Below are 24,189 nucleotides of genomic sequence, written 5' to 3'. Positions count from 1 at the left end.
CTATGGCGTGTTCGGACTTCTGTATAATTTGGGGTTATATGACCGCTCTAGCTCTAACATGCTTTAGTTGGCAGTGTGACGGTGACCCACCAAATCCAGCAGATGGCATGGCAGTGCAAAAAAATTCTGTAGTTTGTAATGGGAGTTAGCGCCAACTACAGGACCGGGAGAGGAAAGGCATGTGATCATTTAAATGGATTTGTGTGCATATAAATGAAACTGTGTTTTATGACACACAAAAAAACAGACTCTCTTTGAGAACGCACCTTTTCAGAAGGGCTATCTATGATTGCATACAGATGGGAAGATGTCTATTTTTCAAGGCTTGTCTCATTTTTACAAAAAGGGCTATTAGTGCTGCATTGGAAATAAAATAAAACGTATTAGAAACGAAATGGTATAAGAATGAAGTATTCATTCTTAACAAGTCATTTTCAATAACCTAAATGAAATTAATCTAATATACAAATTAAGTGCATCTGATTTATGAATTAGGTCATATCTGCATATATCGTTGTTTCTCGTAAGGACCTTCTAACTTTATATCTTTAAAATGTCCTCAACAGAACTTTGAACCATGTGGTTAGCATGTCTTGTGTGCATGTTCTGGCTATGCTCGCATTTTTTTTTTTATCTTGAGTTACTACGGCTTCTTCCCACATTTCAAAAACATGAATGCTAGGTGAACTGTAAAACCAAGTTGTCCATGGGTGCGAATGTGTGCATCTTAAATTTCTGAACATGTGCAACTATAATCATGGTTTTCAGTTAGGGAAACTATGCTGTAGCCCATGATAAAGATGAGTTTGACATCTTGGCATTGTGCGTGTATTTCTTTCAGAATGTTGCTTGCTTGTTTTTGAAGTTTTTTTTTCTTTTAAATACAGGGGTCAAGAAAAACATGAAAAAAAAAATACTGGCTTACGGAAGGCCACAAGCGGAAAGCACATTTGCAAACAAGTCCCAAAAGCACATGTTGACTTTTGGCTTACTAAAAAAATAAAAACAAGTGTGTCATGATAGTTAAGCTTTTTTTGGCTTCACTGTTAGGTGAAAAAAATCAAAAGGAAGAAGTACATGGCGAAACAATGAGACGTGACGGAAGTGAAAGCTCCCTTACGGCCAACAGAAGCCAAGAGTGTATTCACAAAATGCACAAACAGAGATAATGACCATTAGAGGATAATTGGGCGCTGGGACCAGCCGAAAGCCTTTCAAATGTGCCACTGGGACCATCTTCAGACACGCTACCGGCCAAATTATCTCTCCATAGTCCAAGTCGTGTCAATGACAGATTAAACTTCACACTGGATTTATAAATGCAGTGCAATGATTAATTTAAATATCCCAGAAACAGAAGCAAGTCTCTGGCTGGACTAATCTCCTGCGCTTGCAATCGACTGCTGCGTGGGCCCTGAAGGAAATGGAAAAAAATGACCTAAACTTGAATTGCTTGTGACTCAGATGGACTTGTGTTTATTTTCATGGCTTCCTCACAATGCTTGGGAGTGGGAGGGGCGGTGAGGGGGGAAGGGGAAACAGGGCGGGGATTTGAGTGACTAAATCCAGGTCAGACCGTCCGATTATCGCCTTGATTTGCTCGGAAATGTTCCAACATTTTAATGAAAGAGAGCCTTGATTAGTGGCATGGTGAACGAGTGGTTAGCACAGAGGTGTCAAACCCAAGGCCCACGGGCCAATCGAGCCCACCGCATCATTTAATGTGGCCCGCAAAGGGAAATCACGTGTGTCAAAACTTGCACTAGCGTTGCTAAAATGTGCACCGAAATGTCAAATTGTCACGTATAATAAATAAATAACAGATTTTTGTAAGAATTTTCTTCTCCCGTTTATACTCACTTGAACAATAATTGAGCAAACTATTATCGTTGACCGATTTCAAAACTATGAATCCATTAATGTGTTGTGTACAAATAATAATGTGATGAGACAATTAAAAATGTTTGCATCCCTCCGAGGGAACACGTGTGTGGCCTATGGCAAAAAAAAAAAAAGTTTGACACCACTGGGTTAGCACATCTGCCTCACAGTTCTAAGGTCGGGGTTTGAATTCGGGCTCCAACATTTGCATGTTAGGCTAGTCGAAATTAATATAAAAAAAAGACTAGAAAAGTAATCTTTATGAAAAGTAAATATATTGTATTTTCTGTGACTGGATACAGTACAGGAACACACACACACACAGAAAATAAATGTGCATACAATGAAACACAGTTCACAATGCATCAAGGACAGTATGAAGAGGGTCACTAAAGTAAGTCATTGCAGACCATATTTATGTCCTGGTTTGATAAACAGAGAGAGAACCATGAGATAGCCTCAATTGCAAAAAAAGGGGTGGCGGGGGGCTGAAAACCCAAGCCCCACACGTCTTCATCATTGAATGTTATGATAATCAAGTGCATATTGTTGTGTGAACGCTTCCCCGGGAAGCGGAGACGTGCTGAGTAACAGCAGCTCTTCTACTTCTCCTCCTCTTTGGCAGAGCGGCTGAGTTACAGGAAGTTGAAGTTTCTGCAATCCTATCTGGGAAACGTACGGCGCTTATTACATGGCTCAATTTCCAATTCTGTCACAGGTACGCACACACACACGTTCACTCAGTCACTCGCGGAATACGAAATTAGGCTGAGGCGCAGAGCAATCTCATGGACAGACTCGGGTGATGGAAAAACAAAGACGGCCATTCTGGAATAGCCCGAGCTCCTTTTGTGCAAGACAAACAACAAACGTCCTTTGACTGCAATGAAAGACGTGTTGTGCAAACAGCGCGCCGACTTTGAGGTGAGACCACCGTGTGTCGAAATGGCGCGGCTGGCGCTAACGACATTCTAACAAGCCCAGCCAGAGTGCTGGCTGTTATTACAATGAAACAGTACAATCAAGTGCAGTGTTGTGCGGCTAATCTTTACATGCAGCCCCCTGCAGCCTCACTTTTTTTTTCTTTCCCAGCCAGACTTTTCATCACGCAGCTTTCTTTTTTAGCTAATTTCTTTGGAATAGTTTGCCAAATGAACTCCAGCTGATTCCACCGCTCCATTATGACCATTAGGCTGCATGCTTTCAAGCCTCGCACCGGAAATCATGCTGTTCTGTTCACCAGAATGCTATGATGACATGCGTCAGAGCACTTCTACTTCAATTTCTCTACCTGTATTCCCAATGTTTTGGGTCAGGACCAAAAATATGTCAAATTACGGTATGTTGAATTACCAGTATTTTGATTTTACTTTGTTGACAACCAAGCAGACAAAAAATGCCCAGGTTTGTTGGGAGTGTGTGTCTTATATCAAGCTTATGACAATACCTGATGCATTTGGGGGGTTTTGACCCCCCGGCCCCCCCAAAAAACCAAATGAGGTGGGCAATTATTTTTTGCATAGGGCCACATGAGAACCAGAAAATATTGAGGGCCGGATCAAAAGGGTGAACTAAATTCGACATAATATTAATTGGATTTCTTTATTTAAAAAGCAGTATTTTGCATTTTTTGGCACGTTTTTCAGACTTACGTATCGTATCGAACGGGATTTGCTTGACTTGGCGCTACTGCGGGCTTCCGTATCATCTCCCCCTTCCTCCCTATGCTCTGCAACTTCAAGTAACTGTGCCACCTGGCGTTGGAATGTCTGTCATTACGAGTCCTAATGAAATGAATGCAGTCATTGACATTGAACTTTAATTGCGTACCAACCTTCAGTTGGCCGGATTAAAAAGACCAACGGGCCGGATTTGGCCCGCGGGCCGTAGTTTGCCCACCACTGCCCCAAACCATTAAGAAAATAATGAAATAAACAAGATTTGCCCTAAATTCTTGTTCCCGTGCTCCTTGATTACATCTGTGCACTTCACATCAAGCGCCCATCCCCCCCCCCCCCCCCCCCTCAACATAAAACTACCACGTTCGTCACTATAGCAGCCAACCAACAGAGACGAACGGGCTCTTGGTGAGCACACTGGCCCACTAGTAAGTCTCTTTGCTCAGCTGGTGTGTTTTCTGCTACGCATAAACCATCACTTGGGTTGTGTCTTGCCATTTCAGCTACGACTGGATTCTTGCGAGAAAGAATATCGTTTAGGAAAACGTAATTGGTAATGATCTTTATTCAGAGTCATTGATCGGGGATCATTCAGACTTATACCTTTGGTGTCATTGTGATTTCCCGTGAGCCAACGCGGGTAGTAGAAGTGAAGATCGCCTCGTCACGCAGTCTCTTACAGTCACAATGTTGACTCAGTGAGAGACATCTGAGTCAGCGCAAAAGACAACACACGCGGCGCAGACTCTTTTATATTCCAGGTCCAAATACTTCATCTTCATTGTGCTGGCTAGGAAGCAGACTGTTCCAAAAAAAAAAAAAAAAAAAAAAAAAGGGAAAAAATAGAAGCGGCTTTATTGATGACTTTGGAACAAAAAGGCCATAGCCTCACTATGAAGTTAAGATGTTTAGATATTTAAAATGCAGGCTAAGCAGGATTAATCTGCTCTAGTTCACATAGTTGCATTAATACAGGGGGGGGAAAATACAGTACAGAGCTTAGTCAGGCTTGAGTGCAATACTAGTTTAAAAATATTTATTTATATATATATATATATATAAAAAGAGCTTTTATGTCCTGGGTATTTGGGAAAACGCTATAGACATTTCTTTCCTCTCCGAGCCATTGTTTACAGCGATAAAACTGCCTGTTCAGGGATTCATTTCTTCTCAACTGAGTGAGACGGCGAGCATTGTGCCCTTGGAAAGAGCAGGAAGGTGTTGAAGGCGCACGCGCTCCCATACGGTTTTCTTTTACATTCATTTGTATGGGCTTTGTTTGCTTGGAGAAAAACGCAAAAAGGAACTCAAAAGACCTTGGGAAAAAACACAAAAAGAAAACGAAACAAAAGCCCCTTCAGTGTTATAATGTTTGAGAGTTTTATGATTGTCACCTGAAACTTAAAATATCCGAGATGGGAGGTGGGAAAGGGGGAACGGATGTGAAGAGGAGGAGGGGTGGGGGGGGGGGGGGCCCTCAAGCAGTGGTCAGAGGTTTCCCTCGTCGAGCATCTTGTTGACGCCGTTGCAGATTCTCTGCAGGTGAGCGCGATAAACCTCGGAGGGCCCGTACAGAGCGGCTAGAAAATCGCAGTCGGCGAAGTGATTGAAGACGTGGTTGACGCGCGAGTGGCTCTTGGCCGTCAGGTGGCGTTTGATGGCCTGGTGCAGCAGTTCGCGGCAGTCGTTCAACAGGGCGCTCATGACGCGGCGGTCAAAGGTGAAGTCAATTTGGTGGAAGCTGACCGCCGTCATGGCCAGCGTGTGGACTTTCTTCCTGCGAGGCAAGAAAAATACAAATAAATAAATAAAAGAGACAGGCTGTCAGTCTCGAGTCCTGACACGGTCACATCACTTGGTTAAAAATAGAAACCGCTGCCTTGTTCTTTTTGGTGGGTCCTGAATTGCATTCCACGAGATTTACGATTTGATTTAATTACCGTAATTTTTCAGTGCTATTCCCGACTCAACTACAACACATGAGAAGCCGTGATATAGAAAGACCAGAGAGACTACAAGACGCCGCCTTCTCCTCCAAACCATTTTTATTTTGTCTTGAAAGCCTGGATGAAGCCTCAAACTTCTTAAAACCTAATAAAAAGAACATTGAAATAAATAATATAATAATAAATAATTGTGTTTAGTCCCAGTGGACCCCGTTGGGCCCCGCCTCCTTTCACTTTTGAGTGCCCTCCCTGAAGTGACTCCGAAGATGCCGCCGCTCTCCACTCGCCGTGGGTTGCGGGGTGTTAACTGGAACATCGAAGAGGGTACGCATCACATTTATTCTCTCCCCAGCATCTTCTGTGCAAAGATGTTTCTGTTCTTCCGCTACTTTGAGAGTCCAGTAAATGGCGCACCTGAGACTGTGGCTCTCCTTTTCCAAATGGGAAGGACATTCATGTAAATAAGTGGAGTTTTATAAACCCTTAAAAAAAGGAACATTGAACACAACAGTGAATCCCGATATAGCGGACAAACAATGTTCTTACGCAAGCAAGTGCCCTGACTTGCTGGATAAGGACTGCACAAACATGTTGAGTATGTTTTGGGTAAGGGGCACATAGTTCCTGCTTGATTAAATGAGAGGACGATGAAGTCAAGACAAAAGCCATCTGCTCGGGCTACAGGCAAAACAATGGCAGTACGGCCGAGCGCGTCAATAGGATACACGCTATCGTGGTTTCCTTGCTCCATTTACGGATAAGCCCGTTGGCGTATCGCGCGACCTGCTTGCTGATTTGGATGTGGACTCAAAAGACCTGCTCAAGACCTGGAAAAGTTTGGCTCGGCAAGATAAGTGATTGGACAATACCGTCTATGCATGGGTCTGCTTTCCTGCTTCTGCTTGGCATGTTTTGAACAATAAATAAGAGTACAATGTGATTTTAGTCCATCTTTTAATTTACATTGATAGCAATTCGTTTTATGCAATACAGTACACTGTATTGTAACTGGAATGTTACATTTTGAGGGATCTCCGATAGCGCTGCAACTAACAGTTATTATAATCGCTGATGAATTTGTTATTTTGTCAATCGATGAATGGAATATAAAAGTTTGACTCCAAAGTGACAGTGCAGAAAATGCACAAACATATACAGTATTAAGATTCAGTTACCGGTTTGGTGGGTAACATTTCGGAGAAAAAGCCAGAATGTTACTGATTGTTTTTCAAATGAAAAGCAGATGTTTGCAAACATTTGATTTGGATTCAACCCGAAGGTTGTCTGCGTCCATGGCGACCGACAAAAATTGGATTGACTGTAGTGAAGCAGAAATTCTGAAGTTTTGAACCATTTTAAATTCAACAAGACACAATGAATCGCTTACCAAACCTTCGATTACTTTGATCATCAATTAGTTGCCAATTCATTGTTGTACCTCTCATCTCCTTTCTATTCACATTAATATTCTCTTCACTGTGTTAATTACGGCCTGGCTCCAGACTAACTTTATTTATTTTATTTTTTTTTAACTAGGAGCACAATTTCGCCTAACCTGAAATTTTTCGGGCGCACACAGTAAATCAACTCATGAAGTAATTATTCACATTTCCACTTATTTTCACTACATGAGTGAGAAGTGTGGATGGAGCATCCGTTTGTCAGCAATAAGAAATATTCAATTAAAAAAAATTAAATTATTGGACACATTTACCGGTCGCACATGCACAAGTAGATAACTTTTTTTTTAAATACACTTTCTCAAATTAATGCGGCAAATTGCCCAATGTAGGAGCAGTCTGAGCCCTGTATAATTCTGCATGTTGTCATTACTATAACTTCATACCATGGTTTTATTCTTTTTTAAGACTTTTTAACATTTGTGCAATGAAAGCGCATTTTCCCTATGCCATAAATCAATACATAATAACGTGACACACTCTGAAACGTATTCATCAAGTACTGAGCGATCTGTGATGCCCACCTGAAGTTCTCCACAAGGATCAGCTCCTCGCCACTGAACTGGTTGTTCCTGTAGAGCACTCCCAACTTCACCACCATTTTGATCAGGTTCTTGATGATCTTCTGGGACTCTTTGCGGTTGCGGGTGTACTCCTTCGTGACCCTGTAGAGCTCATCCAACACTTCGCTGCTAGTATCGTCGATGAAAAGGTTCGCCATGCTCTTGGTGGCCATCTTGCTCATTAGTTTCTTCTGCGCCTGCAGGGCCAAGCTCTTTGTGCTGAAGGAGTCCATGGTCGACACTGTGGGCAAGAGAGGACGCTTAAGTTAAATGCTTACAAGCTATGCATGCATTCGATACAATCGGCCGACGACATTTCCTGGCTCAGTTAGAATCGGTAGTTAAACAGTCCATTACTTAATATGGCAAGTTGTGAGAAAAACAAAAATACAACATTGCGACCTTTGTAAAAACTTGACCGTTCTAAAGATGTGCGGAAAAAGAACTGAAGTTTTAAGGCTCTCCAGTGCAAGGGGTCCCCAACCACCGGTCCGTGGACCGTTACCGGGGCGAAATCCACCCGTTTTCGTCCATGTCAGGAGCAGCCATTTTGCCACTCGCTGGCGACCAATAATAACATCACAGTTGCTTACGGCTCCGGTAACCAGCAATCGCTGCTCACCTTGTTTTTTGAGTTTGGTTATGTGACGTTCGCAAGCTGAACCGACTTTCCCTTATCGTCTCCCCAAGTCCGCTGAAGGCCAACGGTCTAAGTATCACCTCGAGTATTTCTTAGACTGTGTGAAAATATTGAGATAAGATTGCTATTGTAATATGAATTTGTGGAAAATCCAACTTTTAGTGCCATCTAAAACAAACACAAACTACTTTGAAACAGGATTGACTAAACTGATCACTCATTTTCCTCCTTGTTGCTCAAAAGAAACGTCGTCCAATCCCCATCCCCGGAGAGAAATGCGCTCATCGCAAAGGAAAGAGGAACTGCGCCGAGTGGTAGAAATGTGTCTCGAGAATTACAGCGTGTGAGGCCGATGCACATAAAACGCCGCATTAAGCGCCGGGCCGAAATCTTTCGTCTTTATAAGATAATGAGCAGTGACAGCTTTCAAATGAGACCCCGCCGCCTTGTGGCTGGTGGCTTACAAGCTAGTTAGAGAAGAAGTCATCATAATGCATGTGGACATCTCATCTCCCGAACACACTCGGAGGCCCGCATGGGCGAAAGGGGAACTTGGCGGGAGACAGAAGCGTCACTCATTCTGTTACTCGATTTATGTACGATGCTACTTGAGCGGCTGCTACATGCGGCTCAAAAATAGCGAGGCTGGGAAATTGTGAGGGTCAGGGCGTCTGCCAGCATCCACAGCCCCCCCCCCTCCTCTCCATCGGCCAAATCAAATGAGTCGGCTGCCCTCATCATGCCGGCAGCTCTGACTCAAAGCGTTCCGCGGGTCATCCCTTCAAGTTTGTACATTCTGTTTGTGAAAAATAAAATGAATCTGTTTCCCTGTGAACTCCCTCTCTCACCCGCACGGATCTCAGAGGATAGTACACGAAAATAAACAGGCAACCAAAATCCTTTTTTACCCCCCGAAGGGCTTTTCAATGTCAGCACAAAGAGAATGAATAAAAAGGTGTGGACCTCTCATGTATGTGTAAGTCCACAGCTGACTTCAGATGGCCCCACAATAAAGAAAACTAGTCCGTTTCAGTTTTGGTATGAGGACTATGACTACCCGGCACTTCACAACATCGGCTGGTCGTAGTCAGGGCCCAAATCAGTGTCATTATGACGACACAACGTTTCAAGGTTACGAATGGCTCGCAATGTCTTTGCACAAGTGGGCACGCTCAGTTCCCATCGTTTCACCTGCGTTGCAAACGCCGCATGCCCAAACCCGGGAAAACAGGCGAGTCGTAACATTGGAAAGGCAAGCCCGTGGCCACTTTGACATCAATTGCCGTTGAGAGCAGCCAGCAGTGGTGCATTAAATGTCAGCGTCCTTGGAAGGCTTGGAGTAGCCTTTTTCATTCTTATTCCACAAATGCAAACACTGTGTTTAGACTTGTGGTGCCACGTAGCAAAAACTATTGCAAAGAACATTTTTGACTCTTGGATATATTATTACTTTAGATGGATGAGGACTGACACCAGGGATGAGTATCGGGCCCCTTATTTCTATGTATTGAGTGTTCACAAAGGCTGACGATACCAGTCACCGATGTGCCATTTTGTGGCTGTTCTACGAGAATGTCATCGCATTAATGGCTGACAGACCGTTTCTTTTTTTGTTTGTCTGTGTGATATGCGTCTTTAGCCATCCTAATATGACCATTAAACTCAATCACTCCCAAAGACGTTTTTAAACGTCTTTTCAGACTTGGTTCAGAATTGGCCGGTACTGAATGAGTTAAGATGCCATTTCCATCACTACATGTTAATGAGCTTTATACTAATGCTTCGAGTGAATTATTAGTGTATTTGTGCCAGAATGGATATGTTTATTTGCTAACTCCATTTGGGTGGTACGATGACTTTTTGCATGACAGTATTTTAGGAATATAGCTACTGAACACATTTACCTGCTTTAGGCAACTAACAAAAATGATATTTTTCTTATTCTATTCATTAATAAGGTCTATTCTTCCTGTTGAATGCTGCACAGGCAACACAGGCACTTTCACTTGTGTCTATTACACAGAGTGCGATATTCATTTGTACATAAATTTACCTTTATTTTGTCAAATTAAAGATAATTTTATTATTATTTTATAGTATTTTACTTTTAATCCATTCAATAGTTTTACTGATTTAGAATAGGTTAAAAAAACTGTCTCACTCACAATTTGAGATCAACAAACATTTGAGTTCCAAGCACAGGCATGAATCAAATAGAAGTCACAAATCAAGGTAGCAGTGTAAAAGCACATTAGCCAACAGCACCGTCGACAATGTTACAGTCAGTTTTGGGCTGACATCGGAGAATTGCGATCTTGACGGGGATACCTTGGAAGCAAGGCACTGAGCCAAAGTGTTAATATGCAGCTTTGCCGGCGAAGAAGTTAAAGAAACATCCTTGGCCTCCCCTGGGGCCAAAGATGTAGAACAGGCTCCGATCGAATATGCCTTGACATGCGTCGACGGGAGCCACGGCTTAAGCGGCAATGATTTGAGTCGATATTGGAGTCATACACAAGCCCTCCACATGGATGTCAATCGAAATTCTCAACAATCCTCCATCCACGTGCATGTTAGAGACCAATTACATATGTCGATTGTGATTTATTTATTGTAACTCAAGTAGTTCCCTATATTAGAAAGTACTGCTTCTGTGTGACTTTCACTCCCTCTTTCTCACTGCAATGCCTCTCCAAGAATATCAATAAGACTCCTTGGAGAGTGTCAGCAGGATGCTTCCCAGGGAGGAAGACACGAGGGGAAGAGGGAGGGGGGGTGGTGTAAGGTGGGGGTGGGGGTGGGGGGGCGACAGCTAGAGAGGAGGGCTTGAACGCTACTGCCGGTGGAGTCAGGTACGACATATCAATTGTAAGCCAGCATGAGGGAAACCTAGGTGTTCAACGAGGGGGTTATTTATATACAGACCCCCGCCGAATCGACTTTTACATCTCTCCTTTCTCTTTGCTTCTGCTGGTCGAAGATTATCTAGCACCTCAGCGTCGGGCTGCACTTGTTACCGGATATCCTGCACTGATGCAATGCGTGTGAAACTGATAACAAGGAGGAAGCTAATGATCCAACGGGACATAAAAAAAAAACACAACCCCCCCGCCCCCCACAACAACAAAAAACAACAACACTGAATTCACATTCATTATGCACGATAAGTCACGATCCCCCTCTCGTTAATCACAAAAGCGGAGTCAGTTTTCGGCACACTGAGACAAAGTATTAACCTCATCGCCGCAACCTTCCTGAAGGATGAGTCACCGCGTCACAAAGCGCGATAATGGATCATGTTTGCACAACCTCGTCTCTGAAGATTCACATTGCTCCGTTTCATGCGCCCTCGCCGGGGACTGCTGTCATCTAACGCTGTCAACTCGGTGTAGCTTGTTGATGAGCAAAAGGGGAGAAAAAGAAACAAAAAACGATGAGGAAAGGAGGACATAACCACAAATACAAACACTTTCAACCTAAGAGTGTTGTACGTCATGTCCAATCGTGCGAGGATGGAATATGATCCAATATGGCTTTTGCTTCCCTTCATCTATTGCCCTACGGAGAGAAAAATGAAGACTTCACAGGGGGAAGGAAAAAAAACTATTCCCCACGGGACAAGAGCTCAGAATGATGAAAAGGCTTTGGATGGAGGACGTGTTTCCTGGTGACATGCTGGAGCAGCATGACTGTGTTTCAGGCCAAATTCAGACATCTATCCTCTTACGATATGCGTGAACCCGACACGCTGGCCATGGTGTCCCCCTGAAAATGTATCAACAGTGTCCCCCACAAGAGCTCCACTGTCAACATATTGTCATCACGATGGCTCAACAGTGTGTCCATGTTTCCACTTTATCTCGACGACGTCCACCACAAGATCTCGACAGTATGTCCGCCATGTCCGCAAAATGTCTCAACTGGTGTTTGCATCGTCTCTTCTTTGTATTTCTACATTGTATCCACCATGTTGACCCAGAGTTCCACTGCAAGCAAACGAGATACGGTGGATACGCTATGAGGACGCCGTCTGTGCGATTTCCCCACACTTGGCCCCCTTTTAATCAGCAGACAGGAACACCTTTCCTTCGCCTTTGCGGACAACGTCATCGGGTCAGAGCGAGATGAAAACATACTTCCTTTTTTGAGCCGTACAGTTGAAAATGTAACAGAGTTAACTTTTCCTTAACCGATGTCGCCGTGCGATGGCAAACGTCGCCGATGTGAGTCTCTTGTGTGCCGTCTGCTCTTTTTCCTCGCTCAGTCCAAGTTTTATCGATGCGAGGGATACCGCAATTTGATACCTGGGTGTTCACAGCTGTTTTTCTTCAGGATAGTGACATGACTAATACAATTGTTGGGAGGCATGTACACACTGCTCATGTTCTGTAAAACTGTACGTGTATTCTTAATATGTCCATTGAACCCTTTCATGCACCATAAGCTGCCCACTGTCATAACTGCTGTTTCTGAAAGGGTTAAAAATACTCTTCTGTGTATATATCTACCTTCCGCCTGTCCCTTTTCAAAACGTACCTACTTCACCGCGCCGCTGCGCGCCGCCACTGCGCCGCTCAGGCAGTGGCTCACTACGATCGCGCGGGCATCTTAGCGAAAAAATGTTGTCTACCCACAAGCATTGCAATGAAATTGTTAGTTATTTAGTAGAGCTAAACATCTCTTTATTTTCGCGATAAGCAATGAAGATGAACGTTGAACCAAGCAACAACACTTTTGTGGGCCGAAGGCCCACCTTACCAGCCTTCCGCAGGAACTAGCTGATGAGCCGCCCGGAGGGCAGCGAACCAGCTAGTATATCTATATATATCTATATATATATATATATCTATATATCTATATATATATATATATATATATATATATATATATATATATATATTTAGGGCGGCCCGGTAGTCCAGTGGTTAGCACGTCGGCTTCACAGTGCAGAGGTACCGGGTTCGATTCCAGCTCCGGCCTCCCTGTGTGGAGTTTGCATGTTCTCCCCGGGCCTGCGTGGGTTTTCTCCGGGTGCTCCGGTTTCCTCCCACATTCCAAAAATATGCATGGCAGGCTGCTTGAACACTCTAGATTGTCCCTAGGTGTGAGTGTGAGTGCGAATGGTTGTTCGTCTCTGTGTGCCCTGCGATTGGCTGGCAACCGATTCAGGGTGTCCCCCGCCTACTGCCCGGGGACAGCTGGGATAGGCTCCAGCACCCCCCGCGACCCTAGTGAGGATCAAGCGGTTCGGAAGATGAATGAATATATATATATATATATATATACATACACCCCACCCCACCCCACACCCATCCATCAATTTTCTAATCCACATTATCCTCACAAGTGCGCGGGGGGTGCTGGAGCCTAACCCAGCCGTCCTCGGTCAGTAGGCGGGGGACACCCTGAATCGGTTGCCAATCAATCGCAGGGGACACAGAGATGAACAACCATCCGCGCTCACGCTCACATGGAGGGTTCAATCAGCTTGCCGTGGATGTTTTTAGAGCGTGGGAGGAAACCGGAGTACCCGGAGAAAACCCACGCGGGCACGGGAGAACATGCAAACTCCACACAGGAAGGCCGGATCTGGAATCAAACTCGGTACCTCTGTACTATGAGGTCGAAACGCTAACCACTCGACAAACGGGAGAACAGACAGACACAAGAATCCAAAGCAGCCCTGTGTGTTCCTGTATACTTTCACTGTTCCCACAAATGAGCGACATAAACTCTCCGCGTATCTTCAGTATGCCTTTTTTCTAGAGCGCCATTACGTCCCCAATTTCTTTCTTCGCGACACATCTACGTCTGTCTCCACTGGCAATTCCACTGTCTCTTTTTGTCCCAAAGTGTTTCCACTTTGTCCCTGCTGTCTCTATCACTGTGCCCCCCCTCCCCCACTACATCCCCTCAGTGTTTCTTCACTCTACAATGTTTCTGCTATGCTTTCCCAATGTCTTGTTTATGTCACCATACTCCTGCCCTCGGTGACGCCACAATGTCTCAGTCCGCTTCAGTTTATTCAAAGGGCCTCCGCAGTGGCAGCAGAATCCAAAGGCCATTTCCACTGCAAGATGGCGAAGACACTACGCAGCCATGTCCCGGAATGATCATCCCAACCCACACTGTCGAAAATGGCAGGGAAGCACAAACAGCAGGAGCCCACAGAAGCAGTCATGTACACACAGTTAAAGAATAGCTCAGAAAACATGATTCGCGGAAGTGATACCCGACCTCCTACCCACGTTGAGACGGGTCGTCTTGTGATAGTGCAGCAAACCGGAGTCACAGCCTCGGACTCACGCACTCATCCAGGTGCAGACGGCTTGCTCAAGGGCTGTGAGAAAAGACGGGCTTACCGGTCAAGTGAGGCAAGAAGGAAGATTTCAAAAATAAATCAAAGGATGCGATGCCAAAAACAACACGGCTTGTAAAGAAGGGGGGGGGGCGGCACTCTTGGCTGCACATATTTTGGGACGAATGGATGTGAGCAGGACGCGAATATGAACCACGAAGCAGAACAAGCATCTTGCGTTTGCGTCAGAAGCACTCGCTTGTCAGTCAGAAATCTACAGAGGTATGAAAAGGCGACGACAAAAGGTCAGAAAGTCTCCAGACGATGAAACGGACGCTCAAAACCAACCGGCTTAGGGACTGAATCAATACGGAATGTTTCCCCTCCTGTGTTTTGCCACGACAAACACTCGGGGAGGGTTTGAAGGACTTTCCATGACGCTTCATGCTACGAGTGATTTGGTTGATTGCAGCAGAAAATGTCACGACTTGCAAGCTCTTGGAGGGGGGGGGGGGGGGGGACTCTGGCTTGAAGTCCTGTCACGTGGAGCAGGGCACTGTGACCCTGGAAAGAGACGTCAGTCCTTGAAGCAGGGAAGAGTGTCTTTAGGAAGGATTTACTGCTCAAACATTCTCAAGAGTCGTAAATCGGTTCAGAATTATGCACTCCATAAACACAAACAAGCCAATAACGAGCTGCTGACACCCGCTTTTTTTCTTTCTTTCTGCTAATGGATCAATTCGGCATATTACGGTCAGCTGAAATCTTTATTTTTTTTTTTCAACACGGGTGTATCAAAATAAAATCACTCCTCTTTTGTTCGGCATCTTTTCAAAAACATGAAGGAACACCGCCGCGAACGGCCCCATAAATACAAAATAGCAGAACGTCAAGAAGCTCAACAGACGCACAATCGCAATCAACGGAGAGCGGAGGCGGGCGGTATACAAAGGCAACGAGATACACGTTATTTCCATGTTGATTATTAAATTTAAATATCAATGCCCTCGGGGGAAACACTTCAACAAGGGCCTAGCTGGGAAAACATGAGGCAATAATCAAATGAATTGTTGACAACTCGAATGATCTTTCAACTGAAAAGGGCAGTTTGACATTGATGGATCAAAAGAATTTTGCTGATTGGGGAATTGATTTTGAAGTCGTTGTGTCCTCAAGGCAACTCGGTCAAAACGGAGTGGACGATTTGGCTGCAACCAGAATGAGCTAATTTGCCGTCTCAAGAAGCACGATGACACTATATGAACGCTAAAGGTAAGCTACGCTACAGCCGCAAAAAGTCACGACTCCTCTGGGGCAACATTATTCGGCCCAATACACAGCGGCACTTCAACAGGAAATCAGAGAGAGTCTCCAACCCCATTGAAATTCCTTGAAGATTGATTTTTAATTTTCCCCACAGTTAGTCAGTGACCAGCGAGTTGGGCAAAGTATTTCTTAAGGATAGTAAAGAGCATAATTAGGCGACAGGGCACTGAATGATTTTGGATTACAACTTGAGCTGCACAAAAGTGGGTTGTAAAAACAGACAATTTTGGATCTACTGAACGAAGACCAACACGGTTAAACTTTTGAATTCCAATTGATGGATTACTCGGAGGGAGAAGTGCAATGATTGGGAGCGACCGAGAGTGAGCCTGCATGTTTGGTCGTGATTAAAGTTCGACTGAGAAATCCTGAATGAGAAAACTCCCATCCACAAACTTCCGCCCCGGCGGCTGCATGACATAATCCCCCCCCCCCCCCCTCCCTCAGCTCAGAGAGAAACAATAGACAATCGCGCTAGTTATATAAAAGGTGCATCCGTGCTTTGTGTTCAAACGTAACAGCTGGAGATGAGGATGAGAGCCGGTTCGAAATTTCGTCTCTCGTCAACTTCGGTCGGAGGCTTCTTTTCTCCACAGATGCTGCGTTTTAACCGTCGCATAAAACAGGATGATATCCCATGTGTGCGTGCCCCAGTGCAACATTCATGCGATGACTTCAAATGTTGCTCACGTGCGGGCACAGTTCGACATGCGTGATTCGACTGCCCGCTTTCTCATCTTCCCACGCAGTCTTGTCAAATCTTACGCCACCCGGCAGCCTCTCAATCAAACGGCGTGCGCCGTCGGACCCCGTTGCCCTTTTTCATGATCCGTCACGTTCCCGTGAACAATCGATCATTAAAACAAAGGCATATCATGGCTCGCTGATGAGTAATTCAGCGAGGCAAACGAGACCCAAGGGCAAGCGAGAGAAGTCTGCTGCAACAGGTGGATGCCAACATGTGAAGACCGGCAAACACGGCGCGTGACAGTGGCTGCGAGCGGATGCCCTTAATGTGGGAACATAAGTCACAAATACGCATGGATAATAAAAGCGCAATAGCCGAGGGTCAAAACAACATTCGCTGACATTTGTTCTTGCATTAAAATGCACACTCGAGGCCGATTTGCTCTACCGCAGAACAAACGGCATACATTCTCCCTTCTTTGACTGCCAAGTCCGAGTTGGAACTACACATTATTTCCATTCTAATAAGCAATAGTATAGCAGGCCGACCATTAATTGAATTCATACTGGTGCTGGAGTAATGATTGATGTCTGGGCCAATGACATTTTAATTAAGGCCACCGCAGAAGCCAGTCACATAAATGACTAATTTTACTTCACCTCCAGCCCACCCGGCCTAATTTGTTAAGTTTGTTAATAGAACAGCAAGGAGTGCTTTCACAGGACCAGGACAGAAAGGTCACACTGCTGTTATGCCTCGCCACTCTGTCGAAATTAGTCACTGCCATGACTCATCAACTATGTATTACCAACGTTGTATATATCATGTGGATTTTGATACATTTGAGCACAGGTGTCAAAGTCAAGGCCCGGGGGCCACATCTAGCCCGCTACATCATTTTATGCGGCCCGCGAAAGCAAATCAAGCATGGCAACTTCCATGAGGCTTGATAAAATATGGACCAAAATTTCAAATTCTCATATGTAATAAAGAATAGAGATATTGTAAACATTTTCTTGTTACCAAACACCCCATGACAGTAACTTAAACAACAATAAACTGTTATTCTTGACTTCTTTATATGATTTCAGTCGTAATGGCCCTCCAACGGAAATGGTAACTAAAATGCGGTCCGCGACAAAAATGGGTTCGATGCCCATGCATTTGAGTGTCTGGAAGGAATCGGCAAGGGGTGCAAATTCAGATCAAACTTGCATGATGCCCCAAAACTATTGAATTAGGAGATTGGCGTGGAAGCACTGAGAACGTTTTACACTGCTGCACTGTCTGTATTTTAACCCCAATTAGAATGATTATGCCAGCATTTCGTTTTGTTAATGTTGGCTTTTAAATTTGAACATATCGGGTCTAAGCTCATGGCCTCGGGCTACACTGCTTTCATGCGCGCCACGATTTTTCTCCTGCTTAAATAGGGCAGTAAATGTTTATTTGTTCAAGTGACTTGTCGGAATATCATTTCTTCTTGGAAGAAAAAAAATAGTTTGCCATTCAGTGCCTTCTGAAATAATTGCAAAAGGGATTTACTGATAATTACGCCTCGGATAATCCATTTCGGAAACTTGTCCTCAATTGCCCTAATACAGAACCAACACGACAGCTGGATTTGCGATAATACAGCCGTGAAATCTCGCAAATATCACTTGTCAAAGCTTCAAACTGATGACTAGAGCAGTTCACATCCTTAATGAAGATAGCAAGAGCTATGACTGTGTGGCAAATGAATGCCTTCAGAGAGATAAGGGTGGATGTTGCCATCGCGGCAGTTTCATCAGAACTGAACAATATTCAAAGATAGGCAGAGAACAGCACTGAAGGCCATTCTCATTGGAAAATAAGATTCACTCACTGGCAAAATAATCAATTATCAATGAATGTCCATTGGAATAATAGTTTCCAATGGCTTTGAATAGCAAATGAATTGATATGATCACTTCTGTTAACACATTAGAGTCCCACTGCTGCTGTGTAAACAGGGACAAGCAGAACCAGTCGGAGCAGCTCATGAAAAAGCGACTGTTGAGAAAATTCTGTTACAAGCGGCCACGTTTGTACGGGCCCTGGGGTGACATTTTGATACGTTTGTCAAAACCAAGCGTGATGGAGGACGGAGCACCATCTCTTACTGGTTCAGCTCGAAACAATACCGTGGCCATTGAGTGAGGGAGTGTTGTGGATTTCCAGGGAAACTGGAAGCCAGCTGCTGAACTTAACAAGCTAGCAAAACTGGGTCAAACGCCTTTACTTGTCAGCTCAATAAGTTACACCTCGGACTGCACTTAGCTCCAACGACAATATCTCAAATGTTACGACCACAGCACTTTCACGCATTGCTTTTAATGATAATAATACCACCACATGGGAGCAGTCTGGTGGTGCGACTTTATTGTCCTGTTCCTAAAGACGCACAGAGGGGAGCATCTTCAGTTATTCAGAGGAGACCCACCAACCACCGGCTTTTGTTTGGACCTAAGGGCTCATTATTGCACGTCATTATTTAGCGTCTTCCGGAATGATGTTGGAAGTTGAACAACGAGGAAGATCCAGCGCAAATCTAACGATGAATATTGGTCAAGGAAAAAAAAAAGCTCATTTAAACGTGTCCATGGATGAAATATAAAATAAGTAGATTAATTGCACTTCTGCTGGACTGCACTTGACTTTTAGTAAGTAATTAATATAAGTAATGACAAACGGACACTTTTATTTGAGCCTTGCCAGTTAAATTAACAACTTTTGCTTATGTAAATTAAATAAACAAATAAAATCCTCACTGTTTTGTCCAGTTGACAGCTCAAAGCCTGTCAATCGTGATCATAATTATGTTTATGTAAACTATGCAAACGCAATGCAAATGTTACCAAATTTGCTCAATCGACAGGAAAATGAACAATTAATTGATACATTTTTTAATGGAATAAGAGAATGCCTCTATTTAAGTCCTCTGCTGTTTCAATGCTAATGTTGTATCGAGCAAAATAACACTGCCTGGATGTAGCTCGACTTCCTTCTTCTTACAACAAACTAGTTGAAAGTGAATCAACAGCACCTTTTTACTGGTTGTAACCTAAAAGCGCATTCTATTTTGCTTAAAGGGGAAGTCAACCCTAAAATGTTTTTGACAATGCTATGATCAGTGCAGCCCCACTATTCTAAACACGGCATTCTGAATAATGTTGCATTTGTGGAATATGAGTTAAGCAGCAAAATCCACCCATTTTTGTCCATCTCAGGGGCTGCACTTGCTGTTGCCGGAAAATGACATCACAGTTGCTCTAAGTTCCGGGAACAACCAATCATGGCTCAGCTTCAGAAAACAGGTGAGCTGTGATTGGTCGTTACCTAAGCCCTCAGCTACTGTTATGTCATTTTCATTTGACAGAAAGTGGCAAAATGGCCGCCCCCTGAGATGGCGAAAAACAGGTGGATTTAGTTTGTAAAAACAATCCATTGATTGTTATCGACGCATCGCTAAGCTAAAGAACTACCGGTAAATGAACTCTCTTGAAACCAAAGTCTCCCAAATGTGCATCTGCAGTGAAACTCCCCACTGTTTAAAGTTCTGATGCGATCAAGAAGTCCAAAGCCTCAATCCAAAGTCACCATTCATCAGACATGTCTGTGGAGGCTGTGCAAGATAACGTGGACTGCAAGTTGCCCAGACCCTCAGGCTGCACAGTGAGGCCATTCATCCACACTTGAGCCTTGTTCTGGAGCAAAGCTTTACATTGTAAACACTGCAATGTGTTACAAAACATATCAGTGTTTTCAAAACATATGTCTGAGCCTTTTAGTCTCATACCACGTTCACACGGTTAGCAAACGTTTTTGCGACCTTGAACAAACCCTGACAAAAAAAAACTAAACTAAACAAAACAACAGCAACATACTCTGCTGTCGCAAACACCCGCAAATTTTCGGGCTTCAGTAAATTAGCCGGCCTGCGGCAGCAACGAGGCTCGTTCGAAACTCTTCTTTTTCTGCATTTCCTCCACTTCCTGTGAGCTCCTCGCAACATCTAATGCGAACATAACAGCCTGGGTGCAATAGAAAATATGCATCCTCTGTCTGTGCCATCCAGTCCTGACAGTCTCAGTCATCCATTGTCTGAAATATTGGGCCCCAAACCTGTACATAGTAAATGTGAAATATGGCAAAGCTTTTGACAGACATGCTGTTTTATTTTGAAAAACAACTAACACAAGAAGGTGGGCCAATCTTGACGCAAACTCCCTCACTTGTCAGTTTCACTTTCTACCCACCCCGCTTTATTTCCCAACGACACAAAAATACATGACATCTGTCCCCAGCATTTTCTATCCAGAACTACAGTATATATCAAGACTGTCATACATTTATTACAAGCATTCATGTTCAAACTGCGCCATGGAAATAACCAAATCTAGTCTCTCCCTAGGATATGCAATTCCTTTAGAAATTACATGCAAATGCTGAAAAATGAGCAACCTAAAGGAACAATAGACAATTGAATTGGGGACGACAAGATATCAGTCCCACATATTAGGCCTACATGCCTCTGGCAACAAGCGAGCGTTATGATGTTGTTTTCTCATCTGACCGATTTGAGTCCTTCAAAGACATCGGGACAAACACTTTTTGTTTGAGGTTTCTGAAATCCAAACATTAACCAAAATGCTTGATTCTTAGCATTCATCCAATATAAGTTTTTTTTTTTTTTGCGTGGGGTTCTCACGAATCACACAGTTTGCTTTTATAGCCATCATGTGATAAAAGGTTTTCGACTCGCAACAGCAGCATTTCGACTAATGCTGCGGGCCCTTCATGAAGTTGTGTTTTGCGACTCACACCCTCAGCATTCACCCCCAAAAATGTTGAAACCAAAGGTCTGGTGTGGTAGTGGCAAGTCACACAATCAAATTAAATTTGCACAACAACTTGATTGTCAACCTTCACACAATCAAAGCTTTTGACTCACAACATTGACATCTAAGCTTGACACTGAACATTTGACCCAATCATTCCTTTTGCCGCACAACAGCAACTGATGAATGCTGGTGAATGTTTGACTCTCAGGAATTCGTTCACAAGATTTTATTCCACCCATCATTCGCAAGAATGTTGAATTCACAAACATTGTACACACTTCTAAGTATGACATCTCATGTAAACAATGTACTAATATGTACCCTACATAATGTAAACAAAATGTAGGGTGGAAACTTGGCTCTTTCAGCATTCACAGAGTTAACGCACAGGAGGTATTGGCGTACCACCAATGTAGCGTAAATGCTTGCCTCTCAGCATTCAAACAAGTCTGACCTTTGCGTCTGCAATGTAGTAAAACGCGGTTGAGCGTCAGGTTCGGTGGCACTTGGCTTTCATGTTCTGGTCGATATGTTAACAAGCCATGCGTTCATCGCATTGAAAAGACGTCACAAAACACAACTACGCCCCCGATTAAATTGCTCGACCGTGTGAGGAGTGGGCTTCATCTGACAGCGGTTAACTTTTGACGACCCCCAACCAACAAAGGCGAGCCTTTTCAGTCTGTTGATGAAATGTTTCATTAAAAGCCGCTCGACCGTTAAACGTTCGAGACGAGGGGGCTCACCTTGCTCTCTCTCCACACTGGAGCGGTCAGAGGGACACAAGCCAAACTTATCTCAACTCTATCTGGTCTTCATCGCTCTCGGCAAAGCGGAGAACCGTGTTTCACAGCATGTTTGCCCGCCTTTGGCTTGTTGTCTCTCCGCTTGATGTCGTCTCGGTTGTTCCTTTTCCGCTTCTCTATAGACGTGTGCCAAGCACAGTTGTGTGAATTATTCAGTGTTTTCTTCCCTCGGCCGCAAGGCAGGTCGGTTGCCAGAGCTCGTTTAGTTGTAACCCGATTCCTGCTTGTAAGGAAAAAAAGTTTCAAACTTGAGGGGAGACCTGGACCTGAGCAGATTGATGTGGTTTTGGGCCAATAGAGGCGCAACAAGAGCGCCAGTAAGGCCCAATCAGGCCCAAAGAAAGGAGCATTGATGGTCAAGCGGATCCCTGCCCCCATGGAGGTTTCCAGCAATTATCAGGGTCCCGGTCCCAAGGCTGGAAATTTCCCAGAGGAAACGGGACGAAGGGAACAATGAGCAGGAACCGGGAGAAGGGACTTTTCCCTTCACACACAATTTTATTGAACATATGTTTATATTTTGTGTCTTTCAATCAGCTGATTAAAAAAATGGTGCCCCTGTACAGTATTGGTACTTGAAATAAATAATGTATAAGTACAGTTCAGTTGTATTTAACTTTTAAGTGCAATAAATTAGCATTTCATTGTTAGTTTAGTTTTCTTACATGCAATACATTTGATGTAAATAATTTTAGCACAGTTTTGTTTTCCTAAATTTCTGCACAGTGTTAACATTTTTTTCACCTTCTGTTCAAAACTAGCTCTCCATCATAAACATGATAACAATCAGGTGAAGTAGTGTGATTATTTTCCTCTAGACACAGAAAATTGTCCGATTGATTGATTGATTGATTGATTGATTGATTGATTGATTGATTGATTGATTGATTGATTGATTGATTGATTGATTGAAAAAAATGATCATTTACTACAATTAACGTGTCTTTGTTGTCAATACCAGTGACTTACAATGACAGGGAGAACAATTAAATGCTCGTCCACTAGATCAGGGATGGGCAACTTTCATGTTTAATTTTTTTTAATTTCACATACATTTCTCAAAAACCGCAAAGCAACAGATGATTTACATGAAAACAGATTGGGATGAGTTATGGTGAAAAGGAAATAGCCAAAATATATTTTAAATTGTTGTAGTGCATACTGTTTTTTTATACATGCATTGAAAAATTTGTTATCAAAATGAAATATAATAACAGCATGTATTTTGCACATATGCTTGTATTCTGCCCATAAATGGCATTTTTATCATACATGTGGTTCGGAAGTGCGCAGTCCTATGTGGCCCCAGTGGTTGCACTGATAATATTGCACTTTATTTAAAAAAAACAAAAAACATTTAAGATGTTGTTTCATTTTAAGTGTCTTTAAATCTGTTTCTATTTCTGCAAATGATAATCAAAAGATGTATTATATATTTTATAAATACATTCATTCATCTTCCGAACCGCTTGATCCTCACTAGGGTCGCGGGGGGTGCTGGAGCCCATCCCAGCCGTCTCCGGGCAGTAGGCGGGGGACACCCTGAATCGGTTGCCAGCCAATCGCAGGGCACACAGAAACAAACAACCATTCGCACTCACACTCACACCTAGGGACAATTTGGAGTGTTCAATCAGCCTGCCAAGCATGTTTTTGGAATGTGGGAGGAAACCGGAGTACCCGGAGAAAACCCACGCAGGCCCGGGGAGAACATGCAAACTCCACACAGGGAGGCCGGAGCTGGAATCGAACCCGGTACCTCTGCACTGTGAAGCCGACGTGCTAACCACTGGACTACCGGGCCGCCCTTTATAAATACATAAGCAACAATAAAAATGGTTTCAAATAAAACGTTATTTGCTTCTCGTACCCAATGGGAACTAAACAACACCTCAGTACCAAATTGTGATTTTTGACCTACAATTACACCAATAACGATAACACATTCTTATGCTTGTGGCCTATAATGAAGACAAGTTTGAAGACCCTGATCGAGGAGACTCGCTGCATATACAGATACAAGGCACCTTGAAAAAT

General features: G+C 43.7%; 1 protein-coding gene across 1 annotated transcript; it reads right to left on the bottom strand.

The window, feature by feature from the left end:
* Window positions 1–3,899: 3,899 nt before the first annotated feature.
* tnfaip8l1 (tumor necrosis factor, alpha-induced protein 8-like 1) lies at window positions 3,900–22,491 on the bottom strand. The gene is made up of 3 exons (XM_052073695.1): window positions 22,093–22,491; window positions 7,491–7,770; window positions 3,900–5,337 (listed from the first exon to the last, which is right to left on the bottom strand). Exons 2-3 carry the CDS (start codon window positions 7,760–7,762, stop codon window positions 5,049–5,051), a joined length of 561 nt encoding a protein of 186 aa, XP_051929655.1. The 5' UTR covers window positions 7,763–7,770; window positions 22,093–22,491; the 3' UTR covers window positions 3,900–5,048.
* Window positions 22,492–24,189: the final 1,698 nt, after the last annotated feature.

Source organism: Hippocampus zosterae, chromosome 8, assembly GCF_025434085.1.
Source record: "Hippocampus zosterae strain Florida chromosome 8, ASM2543408v3, whole genome shotgun sequence".
NCBI lineage: Eukaryota > Metazoa > Chordata > Actinopteri > Syngnathiformes > Syngnathidae > Hippocampus > Hippocampus zosterae.
The sequence above is the reverse complement of the archived record's forward strand: the minus strand, read 5'-3'. Positions and strand labels throughout refer to the sequence as shown.

Excerpts from the sequence above, each read along its gene's own strand:
- tnfaip8l1 (XM_052073695.1), bottom strand. The coding sequence starts at position 7,762 with ATGGACTCCTTCAGCACAAAGAGCTTGGCCCTGCAGGCGCAGAAGAAA. Across the intron at positions 5,338-7,490 it reads ATCCTTGTGGAGAACTTCAG|GAAGAAAGTCCACACGCTGG; the intron begins GTGGGCATCACA and ends CTTGCCTCGCAG.